At 42.0% G+C, this 20,677-nt stretch overlaps 1 protein-coding gene across 1 annotated transcript; it reads right to left on the reverse strand.

Moving 5' to 3' along the window:
• Positions 1–1,953: 1,953 nt before the first annotated feature.
• Positions 1,954–3,050, reverse strand: LOC124687457 (expansin-B15-like). Its single transcript, XM_047221241.1, has 3 exons — positions 2,885–3,050; positions 2,465–2,771; positions 1,954–2,272 (listed from the first exon to the last, which is right to left on the reverse strand). The coding sequence occupies exons 1-3, from the start codon at positions 3,048–3,050 to the stop codon at positions 1,954–1,956; spliced, it is 792 nt and encodes a 263-aa protein (XP_047077197.1).
• Positions 3,051–20,677: the final 17,627 nt, after the last annotated feature.

The raw sequence follows: 20,677 nt of genomic DNA on the forward strand, positions 1-20,677 counted from the left end.
GAAAGAATTGGTTTCTGGTATTGTTAGTGTCTTCTGATTCATGTGGCGTATAAATGCATAGATTTTTATAACTGATCGATTTTGCTGTTTACATTTATAAATTGATGCCTTCTAAACATTTTTTTCATGTGAGTTATTGCTCAAGCAAATGTTTTGAACACAATGGGCATTGTGAGTTCGTTGTCTACTAATAAGACATGTTAGATCAACGCAAATATTCTACAATAATTATCATATGTTCCGCATATTGTTAAGGCTGGGCAGAACTAAAATATAATATTTTCACTCTTCAAAATGACATAGTTTATGTCATTACTGTAGTTTAAATAAAATATATTCGAAGTAGTGCTTAATTTGCCGCAGCAACGCGTGGGGCATCCTCTAGTTAAATGTAGTAGGTGGAACCAACTTTGTTTGCCTCAATGGGCGATTAGACGGCTTTTGCGTTAATTGTGTGCATTTTTTTCCTTTTGTTTTTCTCGATGTTCTTATTTTATTCATATATGTTATATATTTCCTTCAATTTTTGTACTCTATTTTTTTAAAGATGTGCAACTAACTCTTCAAGATAAGCGCAACCAGCGTGCATTATTTTAGTTTCTAAAGGGTTTTCGTGATGGTATATATGAATTATGCACTATTTCGTCACATCATAGTTGTATGGTTATAGAAATATACAAGTCCCTCATCGATAAAAGTGCAATCAAAGGTTATATATGTATTTTCCTTTTTTGTCTTCATGGGTTGGGTGATTTGCCACACTATAGTTGCAATTCTTTTCGAATTGTGTAAGGACCTCACAATTCACAAATAAAAGTTTCACGAGGGTTCCATATGTATTTCTCCCTTTTTTTTGTCTAGTTATTTATATGTAGGTTGCAGTTTTCGTCACACAATAACTGCGCTTTTTCAGAAATATGTGCAAATATCTTAACCATAGAAGGGCAACCATGGCTTCTAAATGTATTGCTAAATTTCTTTGTCTAGTTGTTTATAGGATGCACTTATTCCCACGCTACAGTTGCATATTTTTTGGGAAATGTGCAACCACTTAATCGAAAAAAGACAACCCATGTGCTTTATGTATTTTCCTTTTTTACATGGTTATATATGTAAGCTGGCCACACTAAAGTTACACTATTTGTAGAAATGTGCAACCACCCCATTGTTTAGAGTTAGAAAAGATTATTTTTGGTCGACAGAGAAAATAAAGGAAGAGGATAGGAAGATTCCCCATGTACTAAAAAGAAGAGAAAAAACGAATTTTGTTGAGAATTGCACAAGTATTTGCTCCTTTTGTAAAAAAGGGAAATAGACACTCGAGACAAAAAAAAATTAATTACTTTTGACATTCTGCACTAGTCAAATGATAGAGAAACCAAATAATATACTGTAGTTTTTTTCTTAGCTACCACGGGGGTGTGAATGTGGACAATTCAACCTTCTCTTAGTCCTAAGCTAGTGCTATTGCATCGCCCAATATGGAAGATAATGATCTGTGAAGCCTGGTACACCCAAATGCCACACAGAGTGGTAGAAAGGCCGAACGAAAAACAAGGAGAAGCCACAAAACATCTGAGCGAGGATATAAAACACACACTCTCACGTAACAATGGCTCACACACAGTGTGTCAGTTCGATCAATATGAAATGGTCGGTGACCTGCTTTGATATGTGGCTTCTCCTTGGGTGAGGTCACCGGCATATTGATCGAACTGACACACAGGCATAACACACACTCTCACGCAACACTGGCTCACATAAATTAATACTTGCGGCACAGGCGATACTATTAATGGTGATTACACTTACACACACATCCACGCTCCATGCATATAGCTCCAAACATAAACCAAGAGCTAGCGCCACGCCTCTGCATACACGGGCGAGCGCGTGGGCGCGCTTGCGTGCAAACGCACCAAGATTATTAACGAAGCGATCAATCTTAGTAGACTAGTAGTTCACGACAGAGCGGTACATGCCGCCGGGCTTCCAGCCTGCCGGGATGACGTTACTCGCCACGAGGGTCTTGCCGGAGCTGGAGGTGAGGCGGACGGAGAAGGGCGCCTGAAGCTTGGGCCCGGAGTTGTACCTCCACACGGCTCCCCACGACTGATCCATCTTCGACCACCCGCCGCCGCCCTGCATGAGCTCGACGGACGAGAGGTCGCCGTCGCCGGCCTCGTACTCGATGAGCATGGCGAGGTAGTAGTCGTTGGAGCCGCCGTCCACCTTGAAGGCTATGTCCACCCCTTGCCACTTGCACGGGACCCTGCAGAGGTCACAGACAGGAGACAGGACAAAAAAAAGGCAAGACGTAGATGAGACACGGTAGCTATACTAGCTAGTCGCTACTCCTACGAAAGCGGTAGTCTTTGTTGAATTCTACGTCCGCATCTGGACAAGAATTCAGGCGTGTACGTACAAAAATGCACGTGAAAATACGGCTAGCTTCCCGGCTTACCGGGCGTACTGGATTTGGAGGCGGCCGGCGGCGCGGAGCTGGTCGGCCTGGCCGGGCTTCGCCATGCCGCCGAACGCCGTCCCACTCAGGTCGAAGTGGACAGACTCCTCGAGGCACGGCCCGCCGGGGCACTCGTCCGTGAGGACGACGGTCACCGGGCTGGATGAGCAGGACTGGTGACCCGTGCATTTCACCTGGTAGCAAGCGCCGCAGCCTTTTCCTCCCTCGTAGATGGACGGGCCGCCCGCCGCGATCATGGACGAGAACGGCGGCAGGTCCACGGCGTCCTGGTACCCGCACGCGCCACCTACATAACGTACACAAGCTTTAGCACTTCCAGTTGTATCTGTGCAAAGATGTGCATGTTCTGGCATGACCACTGGAAGTACTTGTATGAGATCTTGTGCGACCGTGTCTTACCGTCGCTCCCGGCGCCGGTCGGGCCACCGTACCACGTAGCGCCGCCGTCGGACCAGCTGGAGAGCTTGCGGTGGAACTCGGCGGATGCGCAGGGATGAACGAGGAACGAGGCCAGGGCCGTGAGCACGGCGAGGGGCGCCCAGATCTTGGCCATGGAAAACGCCATTCCTATCTCTCGGTGACGATCACTACGGTACAAGGAAGAGGTAACTGGAGTAGCGCGATGGTGTGTCGCTCTGTGTGCTAAGGGGTGTATTCTTCTCTTCTATTTATAGGCAGCAGATGGGCAGGTGCACCGCTGAGGCGCTGAGATGGCGCAGCAAATTGGATTCTAGCTCATTTATGGGGGTTTTTCTGAAAGAAATACAAAAGACTTCCCTTAGATTATCCCACATGGATGAAAAAAATTAATGTGTCACTATAATTAACGATGAGAAAGATCATAGTACTGTAATAGTAATATCGTAAGTAGATACCGTATCATAGCACATAGATTAGAAAAAAGTAAATGTCAAATAAATCTTGTACAAATATTTGCATGGAGAAACTACAAATTAATAAATACAAAAAGATTATGATGCTAGTACATGATACCATGCATGCAGAGATAGTATCATACACTAGTATCATGCGCAGAATACTCCAATATGGTACTATTGTGACTAGTCTTAACAATTCATAAATAGAGAAGAAGAGGTTTCTAACAAGGTTTTAGCCTTAGAGCATCCCAACCGTGTTTTCCAAACCTGCGCGTCTACGGGTTGGCGCTTTTGGGGGGCGCCTTTGCCCAACGACGTCCCTCAAACTGGGTTTAAAAGAACTTAAAATTTAGCAATATCCAATGGAAACAAACGATTTTATTGGAAATTCGTTAAATTTATAACTTTGAATGAAATACATTGAAATTTAAACACATAAACTAATCGTGGCATGGGATGGCATGCCAGAACTTCTCCATGTCGGGTCCCTCCTCTACCGCATCCGCCTCCTCGGTGGTTGTGCTGCCGCTTGGCCGTCGCGGCTCCTGCTCCCGCCGGCTGCGCTAGTCCCTTCGTCGGCCGTGATGTCGACGAACTCGCCAGACTCGATGGCTTTGGCATCATTGCTAACGAGAAGAGCGGCGCGCCCCACACGTGGCGGTCGTTCATCGAGGTGACCAGGTCTTGAAGAAGCCGAGGCGTTGCACATCACCGCCACCTCCCGCGTGTACTCCTCCTCGTGGGAAAGTGGAAACATCAATGACGGGATGCGTCATGCCACCATATGGGGGAATCAGCGTCGCCATAATGAGGCAAATCGGCCGCTCAAGTCTTTATTAGTTTTGACCAGTCGGTGTGCCGCTGACAGGGATGGCCTAGATGCCGCATTCCAATGTGGCACGACTCTTGTCCGGCACGCCCAGGTTGTCCCCTATGGGTTGGAAGGCCTCGAGACACCGGACAAAATACTGGGCCATGCCGGATGCAAAACTTGTTTGGGGGCTAGCCACAACGCTGGTACTTTGTCTGGCGTGCCGCCAAAAAGCTATGGATGCCACTTTGAATAACACGGATGTGGATGATCTTTCAACCAAACCGAGGACAAACAACGAGAGTATAGTTGGCCACATTGGTAGTAAGCTTCCAAGTATTGGAGTCCGGGACATCCTCGCGGAGGTTTGGTAAGTCCGTTCACTGGCTTTATCAAAAACAGATCTTGACACTGAATGATCGATCAGAAATGTAGGTGTCTCTGTTTGATCGTGATATACCCGGCTACTACACACTTGACATGATAGGCAGTAAAACCCAGGGCCGTCGATAAGCATGTGCGAGCTGTGCGACGGAACAGGGCCCCCAAAAACTAGGGGCCCCCAAATCTTACCCAAGCACATTGATTCACCGCCAGCAGAAGCGGAAAACATGATACTGCAAGCTGGAGCGGCCACCCTTACTTAGTTTTTCTTCATTCTGCTCAACATATACAAGAGAACGTGGCAGAAAAAGTCGCACTGCCGCCATTGAAGCGCTCTATCTGTTCTTGGTCGGGACTCGTGAAGAAGAAGATTGAATGAAGAAGCGAACCGTTATTGGGCTTTTGGGCCATTCGTTGGCTGAGTGACATGGACGACCCAGCTAAATAACGTTGTATCCTGTAAACAAAATCAGAGTAACGTGGGAATGGATGGTGACTGTGAGTAGCTAGAGCACGCTGGACGTTGGATAAGGGCCCCTGTGTTCAATGCTCTATTTACACATCAGTGTTTTCCCTCTAAAGAAATTTAGCATCAGTGTTGACATATATACTAAACGGAGTATTAAGCACTAGTGTATGACACATATCATGACATGTGCAAACGAGGAATTAAATCACCCAATCGTCCTGATCACCAATTCTCGACCAACTCATCAAATGATCAAGTTATGAATAAATCAATGAATTAATGGGGTTGCACATAATTAAGTGAAATTACACTTCTTTATGTTAGCTATATATGAATTTTCGAAATTTAGGGCCTCATCTTACATTTCGCACTGGGGCCCCAAATTTCTGAAGACGGCCCTGGTAAAACCTAGTACTCCCTCTGTCGGATATTAGATGACACCATTTTGTCTAAATTCATATTTACCTATACACTAACATAATCTACAACTATAGATACATAAGTATCTAGATAAATCTTTTATAAACAGAGGAAGTATTATACTCCCTTCAGCGGTACTAGGGCGGTCAGCTAAACTGTTCTCTGAACTAGATCTTCTACAAAGACAATCTCCGCTAGGGCAGGACGGATGTGTCAATCAAAGCTCAGAATAGTGACAGTTGCCGTTATTTCGGTTAGAGACGAGACGACCCTAGTTACGAGGCTAGTTGTTGCTGAACCCCACGGCCCATCCATTTCAGACTCCACGAATCCCGATCGGTCAACTGTTGTCACGACTTGCGAGACGTAGTTTCGGATTGATATCAGATTCTCAAACCATCTCTGCACCGTCGATCCCTTCCATCTAGCCGTAATTTTGGGCCCGTTTACCGGTTCCTCGCCTTGACTTCTTTACCCAAAAGGCTCCGGCCTCCTGACCTCCTCACCGGCTTAACCGCTCCCAAAACGTGCACTGGGCTTGAGATGACATGCGACGAACTGGCTTGTGTCACTCAGCTCGCGGTTGTATATACGGCCGACTTGCACAAGCCATGCCAAATTAGCATTTCATACTAGTGACTAGTTCAGATGGTGTTTTCTACAGTAGAATCTCTACTATTAAGAGCAAACTGGTGAATGTCTGGTGTCACATTTTCATGATGGACAATAATACCCCCACTGTCACAAAGAAAACGCAACTAATAGTGGCCAGAGTAGATAAAATGAGGACGTACTTATCCAGTCCCAACAAAATCGCTAACAACACTTTTTTTGGACCTGTAGCTAACAACACCGGTAAGGATGAGGCTTGCCTGCGCCCCTCGCGTGCGACCATCCGTGCGCCGTGGGTGGGTGGCAGCCATCGAGCGGTTCTCGTTTTTGTTCCCTCCACGCTATTACTTTTCTGTCAAAAAAAAAGCAAGTATCCAATGGCAATACGAAGGAGTACTACTTAAGCTGTATCTTCCGTGAAGAAACCAATTCAGGATCACGCTAGCTTGGCTCCGGGCCTCCGGCGTCCGTGCTTGGCCGCCCCGCTTCCTGGACCAGTCACCTCGCCTTGCTCCATAGGAAGCTCTCTCAGCCTAGCACTCAAACACGATGCTTGTCCTGCTCGCATGTGCGCCTACAGCAGATCGATGCTCACATGTCCGTCTCGATCACGAGGATGTTGTATGTAAAATATTGTAGATGGACGAGGAAGACACCATGGCCTGCGACTGCGACCAAGCTGGTTCATCATCTTGTTGTGTCGTTGCCGCCCTCGACTTCCCCGTTGAGCGCCAGCTTGCCGTCGTCAAGGGAGTTGTGTACGCGCAGCCAGCAACATTGGGCATGGAGTTTTCCAGGTATCTGGTAAGGACGTGCGAGTGTGCGACCCTTGTTAGATCAGAGGTCATAGGTAAGAGTACGGTGAATGGGGCTGAAGCGCAAACGGGATGGATGAGTAGAAGACGACCAAAGCGGAGAATCATTGGTATTACGGAATGGATCACAACGGGGATTTACATTGCAGTCGTATTTCTGATTTTGTTTGGCGAAAAAAGACCACAAAAAATGGAGAACCGCTCGATGTCTGCCACCCATCCGCGGCGCACGGATGGTCGCACGCGAAGGGCGCAGGCAAGCCCGTCCCTGTCTAAATAGGAGAAAACCTTTAAATCCGCTAACCGATCAGGGCAACCTTTTATCGACGTTGTCTCACGATCTCCCTTTGTCTTCTCTGTCAACTCCTGCCCACGTCTAGCGTGTTCACTCCACGTCTATAGCCCACCGAGCATGCACGCTCAGCAGGTCAGCAGCACATTACCACATACGAATGCATGAACCAAATTCTTCCATCCATCAAGTTGCTTAGCTATCTAGCTTTGGGTAGAAATATAAATTATGTTTTTTTGCTAATAAAATATAAATTATGTTAAAGCACATACTACAGGTTACACTAGGTTTCCTTGCCTTTATGTCTACTAGCTCGACCACTCCGTCGCGCTTCCCACTCCGCTTCTACTCCACCGCACCACCCCGCGGACGAGTAGAGAGGGGTCACCGATGTTGCCGATGACGCATGCAATGGTAGGTACGGCGCGCTGTTGATCGACCATGTCACCGACTATAGGGATGACACCACCACCGATACGAACAATGCGCCGACATGCCACCATTGTGGGATTGGCTCCACCAAATGGTCCCGACTACTAGAGAGATGGCACCGATGATGGAACAACATGAGCAAGAGAGAATTTCTTATTTGACACTACCTTAAATTTCGCTTCCCCATTTGACACTGGAAAATATTTTTTTCCTTGTTTGCCTCTAGGTATAAATTTGTTTCCTTATTTTCCACTACCGTCCATTACGTTAGTCCATACCGCTGGTTTGCGTATGTTGGACCAAATTGTCCTCAATCGATATGCAAACATGGAAAAGGAAAAAAGAGGTAACCAACCCCGATAATGGCGGGGGCGTGTGCTGGTGTGCCGGACGAGGAACCCGAGCGTGGAGCTCATCTCCATCCTCTACCACGGTGCATGCCTCGTGCCTCAACGCTAGGGCATGCTTGTGTATTCTTTTAGAGAAGGAATTAGTCTCATGCAAAATTTGATATATTGAATTTCTTAGTCGTACTGACTTTTAATATAGTTGTATCAATACTATTATGTGTTTGTTACCTCCATACTAAAGATCAAGGTGTGTATATTATATGCACTATCTACTTACCCAAATATTTTTGGAAGTAAAATTACATGAAAACCACGGTGGTGTTGCGTTTGTCTTATGTGAAGTATACTTTATGACTCCTTAACCAATATTTGTTGATTTTATATGTGCAAATTGTTTCGTAACAACCATGGGTGTGTAGATAACAAATAATTAAAGTTTAGTTAAAGAAAATGTTTCTTGGAAGTCAACTTTTGAGCCATATACGTTTGCAAGTAATGTAAATGTGAAGTTTTACTTGGTAAACATATTTTAAATACAAATGACCTCGTTTGACATATTTTCAAGATGAGATTCTACAAGATTTAACTCGGAGACTGCATATGTTATTGTCGTTGTGCTAGAACGTACATCTTTTAAACAAAATACTACTATTAGTGACCCCCTCTCTACTGTCTACTTACCCAAATATTTTTGGAAGTAAAATTACATGCACTATCTACTTACCCAAATATTATATGCACTATCTACTTACCCAAATATTTTTGGAAGTAAAATTACATGAAAACAACGGTGGTGTTGCGTTTGTCTTATGTGAAGTATACTTTATGACTCTTTAACCAATATTTGTTGATTTTATATGTGCATATTGTTTCGTAACAACCATGGGTGTGTAGATAACAAATAATTAAAGTTTAGTTAAAGAAAATGTTTCTTGGCTGTAGGAAGTCAACTTTTGAGCCATATACGTTTGCAAGTAATGTAAATGTGAAGTTTTACTTGGTAAACGTATTTTAAATACAAATGACCTTGTTTGACATATTTTCAAGATGAGATTCTACAAGATTTAACTCGGAGACTGCATATGTCATTGTCGTTGTGCTAGAACATACATCTTTTAAACAAAATACTACTATTAGACATGAATTTTTGTTTGATGTGCTTTTCACACATTAGTGATTGTGTATGTGTTAATCAAGCCATAAGTATGAAGAAATCCGTTCAACCATTTATGATTTAATTTATTCGTATTTTTTGCAGATAATGAACTTTTGGTGGTGCCACCTTGCAAGGAGCTAATGTGACACGAACCAAAAAAAAATTTCTTGTCAAGTAGATGTGGAACCCTTGCTGGAGGCGGTTAACCTACAAATAAAGCAGTACATGATTCCGTACGGAAGTGTATGCAAGCTTCTTCAGCAATAAGCCTTTGGTTTTAGATTGCACATGTGTGATTCTCGATAGCAATTAGTAGATTCTTATATCAAATTGGAATGGTGTGACTAAAATATACTACTCCCTCCGTCTATAAATGGATGTCTCAACTTTGTTAAAATTTAAATGTATCTAGACCTATTTTAGTATTTAGATACATCCAAATATATCCAAAGTTGAGACATCTTTCTATAGACAGATGGAGTATTTGAGAGCTCATCCAACATTAGAATTGAACAATGTACATGCTACTTCGGTTTTTTACCAACGGTGGGCACTGTGCATATATGATACACACAACAGCTCATGGGAGGGAGAGAGGAGAGGGTGAGTGGACAGACTGGACGAGTTATAAGGAAAGCTCATGTCATTTGCTGCAAGCAAAGCATATAGATAGGCTAGAAGACACTAAAGTTTGAGAGCTGAGAGTATATTTCCACAAGTAACAAAGAAGTAATTGCTCATTTGCTTTCTATGCATATGAGTACACGACATTCTGGGGCGATGTGACGACTCAATTGGACGTCATGCATCCACTTCAAGGTCTGGTTTGGGCGGGTGCCATCTCATCTTCTCCCTCCCGGTCATCGGGCGAAAATGGAGGGTCTTCTACATCCTTGCCATGGCGATCATTGAGCTCGTATAAATCAACGGTAGAGAAGGACTCGATGGAATTCAACACTTGTTATGCAGGGTATTATGTAAAAGTATGGGATTGTGTTGTAGTTTCTCTTATTGGGTGTTGTGTGTGTGGGAGAGGGGGGATGGGTTCTGTATTATTTTTGGGATTTTAGCAAGCATAATTAAACAAAAGTGGGATCTTAAGTTTTGCATTATTGTAGAACTATATTTACATACACATGAATTTTGAAATTCGCATGTGCAATCAGGATTAAAATTAGAGGAGCCGTTGCGATCTTATGTTTGCAGTGTGAGTACTCTATATTCACAATCTTATATTTTTTTGTGGGAAGAAAACTTCATGTTAACATGATATACCAATTGTGCAGGATGGTTACGAGCTAAGGAAATTTTTTTTTGATACACATACTCAAGTATCTGGCTAATGAAGTTGAAGACAACATTCCTGAGATCGTGCGAGAATACCTTAGACGTGTCAACGGACCATGTCTTTAATAAATAGTGTATTCAGTCATTTCTCTTCTACAAAATGAATTGTGCGAAGTGGATCTTTAAATATTTTAAGTATTATATATTTATTTTATATACTTTAATATTTGCATGCATTATTTACACGTTTATGCATTTGACACTACGTTAAAGGGCCGTGGCGAAGCACGGGCATTCTACTAGTCTATGTTAGAAAGCAAACCCAGCCCCAAGCTAAGATTCTGAATTAACCCATCTCCATGTTATGGCCGGTACTCTCTGGTGGAGATTAAGTGAATAAGAGCATATCCAGTCACGTCCCCCAAAGTAATTTGGGGCACACCGGACCAAAAAACGGTTTCAGGCGCGTCCCTGATGACCCACAAGTATAGGGGGTGTATCGTAGTATCTTCGATAAGTAAGAATGTCGATCCCAACGAGGAGCAGAAGGTGTTGACAAGCAGTTTCGATGAAGGATTCACTGTAAATGCTCACAGACAAGTAATCAGGGGGGTTTGATGTAACAGTTGAATAATGTACGAGTATGTAAAGTGCGAGAGTAATAATTGCAGCGAGTGGCCCAATCCTTTTTAGCACAAAGGACAAGCCGGTTTGTTTACTTATAATGACCAAACGTTCTTGAGGACACACGGGATTTTAGTCTAGTGCTTTCGCTACATACGGCTAAATAATCTTCATTGTTGTGATAAGTGTTGTGTGGGTGAACCTATGCTAATGTACCGCCCTTCCTAGGACTAATACATACTTGTGATTATACCCCTTGCAAGCATCCGCAACTACAAGAAAGTAATTAAGAAATAAATCTAACCACAGCCTTAAACTGCGAGATCCTGCGATCCCTCCCGCATCGATATACCAACGGGGGTTTAGGTTTCGTCACTCCGGCAACCCCGCAATTGGCAAACGAATACAAGATGCATTCCCCTAGGCCCATAAATGGTGAAGTGTCATGTAGTCGACGTTCATATGACACCACTAGAAGAATAACACCACAACTTAAATATCACACCATTGAATATTACTCAACCATAGTTCACTACTAACATTTAGACTTCACCCATGTCCTCAAGAACTAAACGAACTACTCACGAGACATCATATGGAACATGATCAGAGGTGATATGATGATGAATAACAATCTGAACATAAACTTGGTTCAATGGTTTCACTCAATAGCATCAACAATAAGTAGAAATCGATACGGGAGAGTTTCCCCTATCAAACAATCAAGATCAAACCCAAATTGCTACGGCGGTGACGGTGTCCAGCGGTGATGACGGCGGTGATGATGGTGGAGATGATGATGATGGTGATGGCGATGATGTCCAGCTCGATGACGGTGACGATGGCGTCGATTTCCCCCTCCCGGGGGGAATTTCCCCGGCGGATTCCTGCCCGCCGGAGAGCTCTTTTCTCTCTGGTGTTCTCCGCCCCGCAGAGGCGGCTGTAACTCTTCGCGAGGTACCCTCTGTGGCTTAGGTCTTCGGGACGAAGGGTTTGGCGAAGAAAAGGAGGCGAAAGGGGCCGTGGGCCCCCCACACTACATGGCGGCGCGGCCAGGGCCTGGGCCGCGCCGCCCTAGGGTGTGGGCCCACCCTGGGTCCTCCTGGCCCCTCCTTCTGGCTTCCTTCGTCATCTTGAAAAATAGGATTTTTGGTATAATTTCCTCCCACAGTTGATCTTCCGAAATATTGCGTTCTGACGGTGCTTTTTCCGGCGAGAATCTCGGCTCCGGTGCTTGATCCTCCAATAATGATGAAACATGCAAAATAGATGAAATAACATAAGTATTGTGTCCCAATATGAAATATATCAATGAATAACAGCAAATTATGATATAAAATAGTGATGCAAATTGGACGTATCAACTCCCCCAAGCTTAGACTTCGCTTGTCCCCAAGCGAAACTGAACTCGATAGACATGACCACATGTTTATGGAGTGAAGAGTCGATAGATAAAATACGGACAAGAAGCATCATATTCATTCACACAGGACATTATAGTAAACAACCTCTTATAACTCATATTGAAACAAGTATAAGGTAATCACAAGTAAAGGTGCATGAGAAATCATGATTGGTGATGGCAAACTTCGTTCTTGGTCAGAGAACAATTAACAGATTATATTTATCTCATTGAGCAGCGCTCTCATGTTAAAGTTTATAAGGCACAACTTGCATACTCAATCGTAATGGTCTTCTCATAATCATTGATAACTTGCAAAGCTATATTCATTCAGATAAAACTTGTACTAAACAAGGAAGAATAAAAGACATGATGTAGCAAATCACAATATAATGGTTTGATCACAACTACTCAAATGCTTGCTTGAGATGGAGGGAAATAGGTTTACTGACTCAACATAAAGTAAAAGACAGGCCCTTCGCAGAGGGAAGCAGGGATTAAATCATGTGCTAGAGCTTTTTCAGCTTTGCAATCATATAGAGGTAATAAAAGTAACATTTTGAGAGGTGTTTGTTGTTGTCAACGACTGGTAGCGGGTACTCTAACCCCCTTGCCAGACAACCTCCTAAGAGCGGCTCCCATATTATTTCCATTTTGTGTGGCACTCCTTCCAACCTTTCTTTCACAAACCATGGCTAACCGAATCCTCGGGTGCCCGCCAACAATCTCATACCATGAAGGAGTGCCTTTTTATTTTAGCTTAATTATGATGATGACACTCCCCCAACCTTTGCTTACACAAGCCATGGCTAACCGAATCCTTCGGGTGCCGTCCATCAATCACATACCATGGAGGAGTGTCTATTTAGTTTAATCAATTTGGGACTGGGAATCCCATTGCCGACTCTTTTTGCGAAATTATTGGATAAGCGGATGTAGCCACTAGTCCATTGGTGAAAGTTGCCCAACAAGATTGAAAGATAAAACACCACATACTTCCTCATGAGCTATGAAACATTAACACAAATAAGAGATACTAAGTTTTGAATTGTTTAAAGGTAGCACATGAAGTATTTACTTGGAATGGCAGAAAATACCATGTAGTAGGTAGGTATGGTGGACACAAATGGCATAGGTTTGGGTTAAGGTTTGGATGCACGAGAAGTATTCCCTCTCAGTACAGGTCTTTGGCTAGCAAGGTTAATTAGCAAGCATAAGAGTCGAGGGAAACAAACAAATATACATGTGATAGAAACAATCATGCATCTTCCTTGCAAACACAAACAATTTTAACTTCAGAATAATAAGCTATGAGCTAACAAGAAAGACAATGAAACAACTACATGTATTTCTCTTTTCTATTTAAACTTCAAAGTGTTGTTGCTATTGACCAATGCTAAGTTTGCCAAAACCAAATAGATTTATTCAATGCTCCCAAAGTGATACCAATACTAACAACAAGGTGAATCATATAGTAGAGATTGCAAACTAAAATAAGATGTGCAATATGTAAATGATAAGACTTCTCATTAATATTCCATAACGATAACTCACACCAAGGGATACATAGATAACCAACTAAAGGAGAGATACTTCCAAACGCAACCCATCTTATATGATAACTTCCCTACTCATGATATGATACTACTTGACAATAAAAGTAAAAGGTAGTGATAATGTGATACCGCGGCACTCCCCAAGCTTGGAACAAACCAAGGGGATGCCAATACCGATGATGAATTACTCCCGCGGCGATGATGGTGATGAATTCCTGACAAGCTTCTCAATAAGCTCCTGAAGCTCGTCAATCCTGTATATGAGGTTGCGAATCATCTCTGAGTTGTGCTCGACGCGGTTAAAGAGTCTGTCTGATGGCGAGTCCCAGCTCTTGGAGTTATTTCCCCACTCTTCAGCCTCAGGCTCCTTCTCTCCTGCCAGTGTTAGAACGATCTATATCCCACTGGCTAGGCAATGCTGCCTTGGGAGTCCCTTCAATTTGATTATTGAAAATTAGATTGTGGAAGGGGTGATGAGTGCCTGATGGAGATGTTTTCGGAGCTAGGTAATGACGTGGGACCGCTCCTCCAGTGCGAATTCTTGCGCTCTTGTTTGCACTAAAAGGGTTGTCCACCACCTTGATGCTTGCGATGGTAGCACGCGGGCGTGCGCGCGAGTCTTCCTCCACCTCTTCTTCATCTTCTTCCTTGACGTCCTTGTTCTTGGAGACCATGGTGCTTCTAAACCGAAAATAGATCCTGGCAGAAACAGCTCGAAACAAAACACGTCGAGAAAACGATATACGGACCTCCAGGGGTCCGGGGGATTATATAGCAAAAAATTTCTCGACAAAAGGAAAGCACCAGGTCGAACCAGAGTCGGAAAGGGGCGACGAGGCGGCCAAACCATAGGCCGACGCGGGCCCAGGTCAGGCCGCGCCGCCCTATGGTGGCACCCCCTCGTGCGTCCTTTCCACTCCGTTTCGAACTCGTAATTTCTCTTATTTTCCAAAAACAGCGAAAATATTGTTCGGAAAGTAAATTGCGTACTTTTCATTACCAGTACTGTTACCTATTCAAAATCGAGTTCTGGCGGACTGTCAATTTGCCCTTTGATGTAGGCCTCCGGTGTTTCCACTTGAATAATATCAACATCAACATTATAAGAATCACCCGAGATATAATGCTTGAGTCTTTGTCCATTCACCACTTGCGTAGCATTGCCTTGGAGAGAGCTAATTTTGATTGCTCCTGAACGATACACCTCCTCGACAACATATGGTCCTTCCCATTTCGAGAGTAATTTCCCCGCAAAGAATCCGAGACGAGACCGATACAATAGGACTTTATCCCCAATATTAAATTCTCTTTTGATAATCCTCCTATCATGCCATTTTTTAACTTTCTCTTTAAAGAGCTTAGCATTTTCATAAGCTTCATTCCTCCATTCATCTAGAGAACTCAATTGCAACAACCTCTTATCACCGGCAAGTTTAGGATCTTTATTTAATTCTCTAACAGCCCAATAAGCTTTGTGCTCTAGTTCTAGAGGTAAATGACAAGCTTTCCCATAAACCATTTTATAAGGTGACATTCCCATGGGATTTTTATAAGCAGTTCTATAAGCCCAAAGTGCATCCTTCAATTTACTAGCCCAATTCTTTCTAGTTTTATTAACGGTCTTTCCCAAAATAGATTTAATCTCTCTATTTGATAACTCTACTTGACCACTAGTTTGAGGATGATAAGCGTAAGCAATTCTATGATTAATACCATACCTAGCAAGAGTTTTTCTAAAACCTCCATGAATAAAATGAGAACCTCCATCAGTCATAATATATCTAGGTACTCCAAATCTAGGAAAAATAATATCTAAGAGCATTCTTAAAGAGGTCTCACCATCAGCACTTTTTGTAGGTATAGCTTCCACCCATTTAGTAACATAATCAACAAGCAACAAGTATATGAGTGTTACCTTCTGAAGACGGAAAAGGTCCCATGAAGTCAAATCCCCAACAATCAAACGGTTCAATAACAAGAGTATAATTCATAGGCATTTCATTGCGTCTGGAGATATTACCAACCCTTTGGCATTCATCACAAGATAAAATAAACTTTCTCGCATCCTTGAAGAGAGTTGGCCAATAAAAGCCTGATTGTAGGACCTTTTGCGCGGTTCTTTCTCCGGCGTGATGTCCTCCATAAGCACTACCATGACATTTACTCAATATCTCCTGTTGTTCATATTCAGGGACACATCTTCGCATAATACCATCCACTCCTTCTTTATATAAGTGTGGGTCATCCCAGAAATAATACCTCAAGTCATAAAAGAATTTCCTCCTTTGCTGAGCTGAAAAGGTTGGAGGCAAGTACTTGGAAACAATAAAGTTAGCATAATCAGCATACCAAGGCCTGTCTCGCGAGCTCACCTTTATTACAGCCAATTGTTCATTTGGAAAACTATCATTAACAGGAACAGGATCATAAGCAATATTTTCCAATCTAGACAAATTATCAGCAACAGGATTATCAGCACCTTTCCTATCTACAATATGTAAGTCAAATTCTTGCAACAGAAGTACCCATCTAATAAGCCTCGGCTTAGCATCTTTCTTTGTCATAAGGTATCTAATTGCAGCATGATCAGTATGAATAGTAACTTTTGAATCAACAATATAAGATCTAAATTTATCGCAAGCAAAGACTACAGACTAATAATTCCTTTTCAGTTGTAGCATAATTTCTTTGAGCAGCATCAAGAGTTTTACTAGCATAATGAATAACATTCAGTTTTTTATCTACTCGCTGTCCAAGGACAGACGCCTACAAGCAAAATCACTAGCATCACACATAATTTCAAAGGGTAAATTCCAATCAGGGGGTTCAACTATAGGAGCGGTTGTTAAGGCTTTCTTAAGAGTTTCAAACGCTTCCTTACAATCATCATCAAAAACAAATGGTACATCTTTTTGAAGAAGATTAGTAAGAGGCTTTGAAATCTTAGAGAAATCTTTAATAAATCTCCTATAAAACCCAGCATGACCAAGAACACTACGAATACCTTTAACATCCCTCGGATAAGGCATCTTCTCGATTGCTTCAACTTTAGCTCTATCAACTTCAATACCTCTCTCGAAATTTTATGTCCCAATACAATTCCTTCATTAACCATAAAGTGGCATTTCTCCCAATTAAGAACAAGGTTAGTTTCTTCACATCTCTCGCAAAACTTTATCAAGGTTTCGCAAGCAGCTATCAAAAGAATTCCCATAGACGGAAAAATCATCCATGAATACCTCTACAATACTTTCACAAAAACCATGAAAAATAGCAGACATGCATCTTTGAAAAGTAGCAGGAGCATTACATAAACCAAAAGGCATACGTCTATAAGCATAAGTTCCATAGGGACAAGTAAAAGTGGTTTTCTCTTGATCTTTAGCTTTAACAGCAATTTGTGAAAACCAGAATAACCATCAAGAAAGCAAAAATGAGTATTTTTAGATAATCTTTCTAGCATTTGATCGATAAAGGGTAAAGGGTAATGATCTTTTTTAGTAACTTTATTAACTTTTCGAAAATCAATGCACATTCTATACCCTACAACTACTCTTTGAGGAATGAGCTCATCATTATCATTAGGCACAACGAGTCATACCTCCTTTCTTGGGAACGCAATGCACAGGACTAACCCATCTACTATCAGCAATAGGATATATAATACCAGCTTCAAGAAGTTGTAATACCTCATTCCTTACCACTTCCTTCATCTTCGGAATTAGACGACGCTGAGGTTCAACAACAGGCTTTGCATCATCTTCCATATTAATAGCATGTTGGCATATAGACGGAGAAATCCCCTTCAAATCATCAAGAGTGTAGCCAATAGCGCCTCGATGCTTCTTCAATATTTCCAATAACCTTTCTTCCTCAATCTCTGAAAGCTTAGAACTAATAATAACAGGATATATTTTCTTATCATCAATATGAGCATATTTAAGATTATCAGGTAAAGGCTTTAAATCAAAAACAGGATCTTCCTTTGGTGGCGGTGTTGTACCCAAATCTTCCACCGGTAAATCATGCTTGAGAATAGGTTGGCGAAGAAAAATTTCCTCAAGCTCATCTCTTTCTTTCCTAAAAATTTCGCTCTCGCTATCCTCCAAATGTTGCTGCAAAGGATTATTAGGAACAAGAACAATAGATGCACATTGCTCCATTTTAAAATCATTACTAGGCAAATCAGCTTTATAAGGAGTTTTAGTAAATTTAGAGAAGTTAAACTCATAAGATTCACCAGCGAATTTAGTCAAAATTTTCTCTTTCTTGCAATCTATAATAGCTCCACAAGTATTTAGAAAAGGTCTACCAAAAATAATAGGACAATAATCACTAGCAGCATAACCAAGTACCAAAAAGTCAGCAGGATATTTAATCTTACCGCATAAAACTTCCACATCTCGAACAATACCAATTGGAGAAATAGTTTCTCTATTAGCCAGCTGAATAACCACATCAATATCTTCAAGTTCACAAGAATCAATTTCGTGCATAATCTCCGTGTAAAGCTCATACGGAATAGCACTAACACTTGCACCAATATCACATAATCCATAATAACAATGATCACCAATTCTAACAGATAGCATAGGAACACTAGCTTGTTTGGGTTTATTAGGATGTGAAACAATATTAGAAGCATCTTCACAGAAAATAATATGACCATCCTCCACATTTTCAAGTCACAAGATCTTTAACTATTGCAACAGCGAAGTTCAACTTTTATTTGTTCTTCGGGTTCTACAGTGTTTCTTTTCACTTTTATGAACCGCACTATTTATAACAGAGTACTCCTTCATTTTAGCAGGGGAAAGGAGTTTTTTCAATATAAACCTCAGGAATAACATGATCAGCAGCTTCAACTACAACACATTTATTAATAGATGAATCAATTTTATCTTTATATGGTTCATGATACTTATCAAAGTTCTTCTTTGGCAATTCATAATGAGAGGCAAAAGCTTTAAAAAGATTTACAAGCAACTTGAGAATCAAGACCATATGTAGCACTCATATTACGAAATTTATCAGTATCCATAAAAGCTTCAATGCATTTATAATCATAAATTATACCGAGATTCTCGATCTTTGTCGTTCTCCCATCCTTCGGTATTTTCTTGGATTCGATCAAGAAGGTCCCTTTTAAACTCTTCTTTGTTGCGTGTAAATGATCCGGAACAAGAAGTATCCAGCAAGGTCTTGTCTTGAAAAGAAAGTCTTGCATAGAAATTATCAATAATAACATTACCAGGAAGCTCATGAATGGGGCATTTGAGCATTAAAGACTTCAATCTCCCCCAAGCTTGGGCGATGCTCTCTCCATCATGAGGCCAAAAATTATATATGCGATTCCGATCCTTATGAATTTCACTTGGAGGATAGAACTTAGAATAAAACCGGGCACAATATCATTCCATTCAAGAGAATCCCCATTATCCAATAATTTATACCAATGCGCCGCTTTACCGGACAGCGACAAAGAGAATAGTTTCTTCCTCACTTCATCCATAGCAATACCTGCACATTTGAATAACCCGCATAATTCATGCAAAAACAGGAAATGATCACCGGGGTGGACAGTTCCATCCCCTTCATAGCGGTTATCCATAACACGTTCAATAATTTTCATAGGTATTTTATATGGTATTACTTCCTCACCTGGCGCTTCATCCACTACCGTTGCAGTAGTAGTAGATTTCCCAAATAGAAATTGAAGAGAAGATCTCTCCATAATGACTTATAGCAGCAGAGAGTAAATAAAATCAGCACAACAAGAAAGGTTTTCCTTACCAATTCCACTTACCAATAGCGCTTCACTCCCCGGCAACGGCGCCGTAAAAATAGTCTTGATGACCCACAAGTATAGGGGGTGTATCGTAGTATCTTCGATAAGTAAGAATGTCGATCCCAACGAGGAGCAGAAGGTGTTGACAAGCAGTTTCGATGAAGGATTCACCGTAAATGCTCACGGACAAGTAATCGGGGGTTTGATGTAACAGTTGAATAATGTACGAGTATGTAAAGTGCGAGAGTAATAATTGCAGCGAGTGGCCCAATCCTTTTTAGCACAAAGGACAAGCCGGTTTGTTTACTTATAATGACCAAACGTTCTTGAGGACACACGGGATTTTAGTCTAGTGCTTTCGCTACATACGGCTAAATAATCTTCATTGTTGTGATAAGTGTTGTGTGGGTGAACCTATGCTAATGTACCGCCCTTCCTAGGACTAATACATACTTGTGATTATACCCCTTGCAAGCATCCGCGACTACAAGAAAGTAATTAAGAAATAAATCTAACCACAGCCTTAAACTCTGAGATCCCGCGATCCCTCCCGCATCGATATACCAACGGGGGTTTAGGTTTCGTCACTCCGGCAACCCCGCAATTGGCAAACGAATACAAGATGCATTCCCCTAGGCCCATAAATGGTGAAGTGTCATGTAGTCGACGTTCACATGACACCACTAGAAGAATAACACCACAACTTAAATATCACACCATTGAATATTACTCAACCATAGTTCACTACTAACATTTAGACTTCACCCATGTCCTCAAGAACTAAACGAACTACTCACGAGACATCATATGGAACATGATCAGAGGTGATATGATGATGAATAACAATCTGAACATAAACTTGGTTCAATGGTTTCACTCAATAGTATCAACAACAAGTAGAAATCGATACCGGGAG

This window comes from Lolium rigidum, chromosome 2 (genome assembly GCF_022539505.1).
Source record: "Lolium rigidum isolate FL_2022 chromosome 2, APGP_CSIRO_Lrig_0.1, whole genome shotgun sequence".
In the NCBI taxonomy this organism is placed as follows: Eukaryota; Viridiplantae; Streptophyta; class Magnoliopsida; order Poales; family Poaceae; genus Lolium; species Lolium rigidum.

What these genes read in the sequence shown, in the direction of transcription:
- LOC124687457 (XM_047221241.1), bottom strand. Translation starts at nt 3,050, where the DNA reads ATGGCGTTTTCCATGGCCAAGATCTGGGCGCCCCTCGCCGTGCTCACG. An exon ending in GACCGGCGCCGGGAGCGACG is followed by an intron (nt 2,772 to 2,884) that starts GTAAGACACGGT and finishes TACGTTATGTAG; the next exon opens with GTGGCGCGTGCGGGTACCAG. An exon ending in CTCCAAATCCAGTACGCCCG is followed by an intron (nt 2,273 to 2,464) that starts GTAAGCCGGGAA and finishes TGACCTCTGCAG; the next exon opens with GGTCCCGTGCAAGTGGCAAG.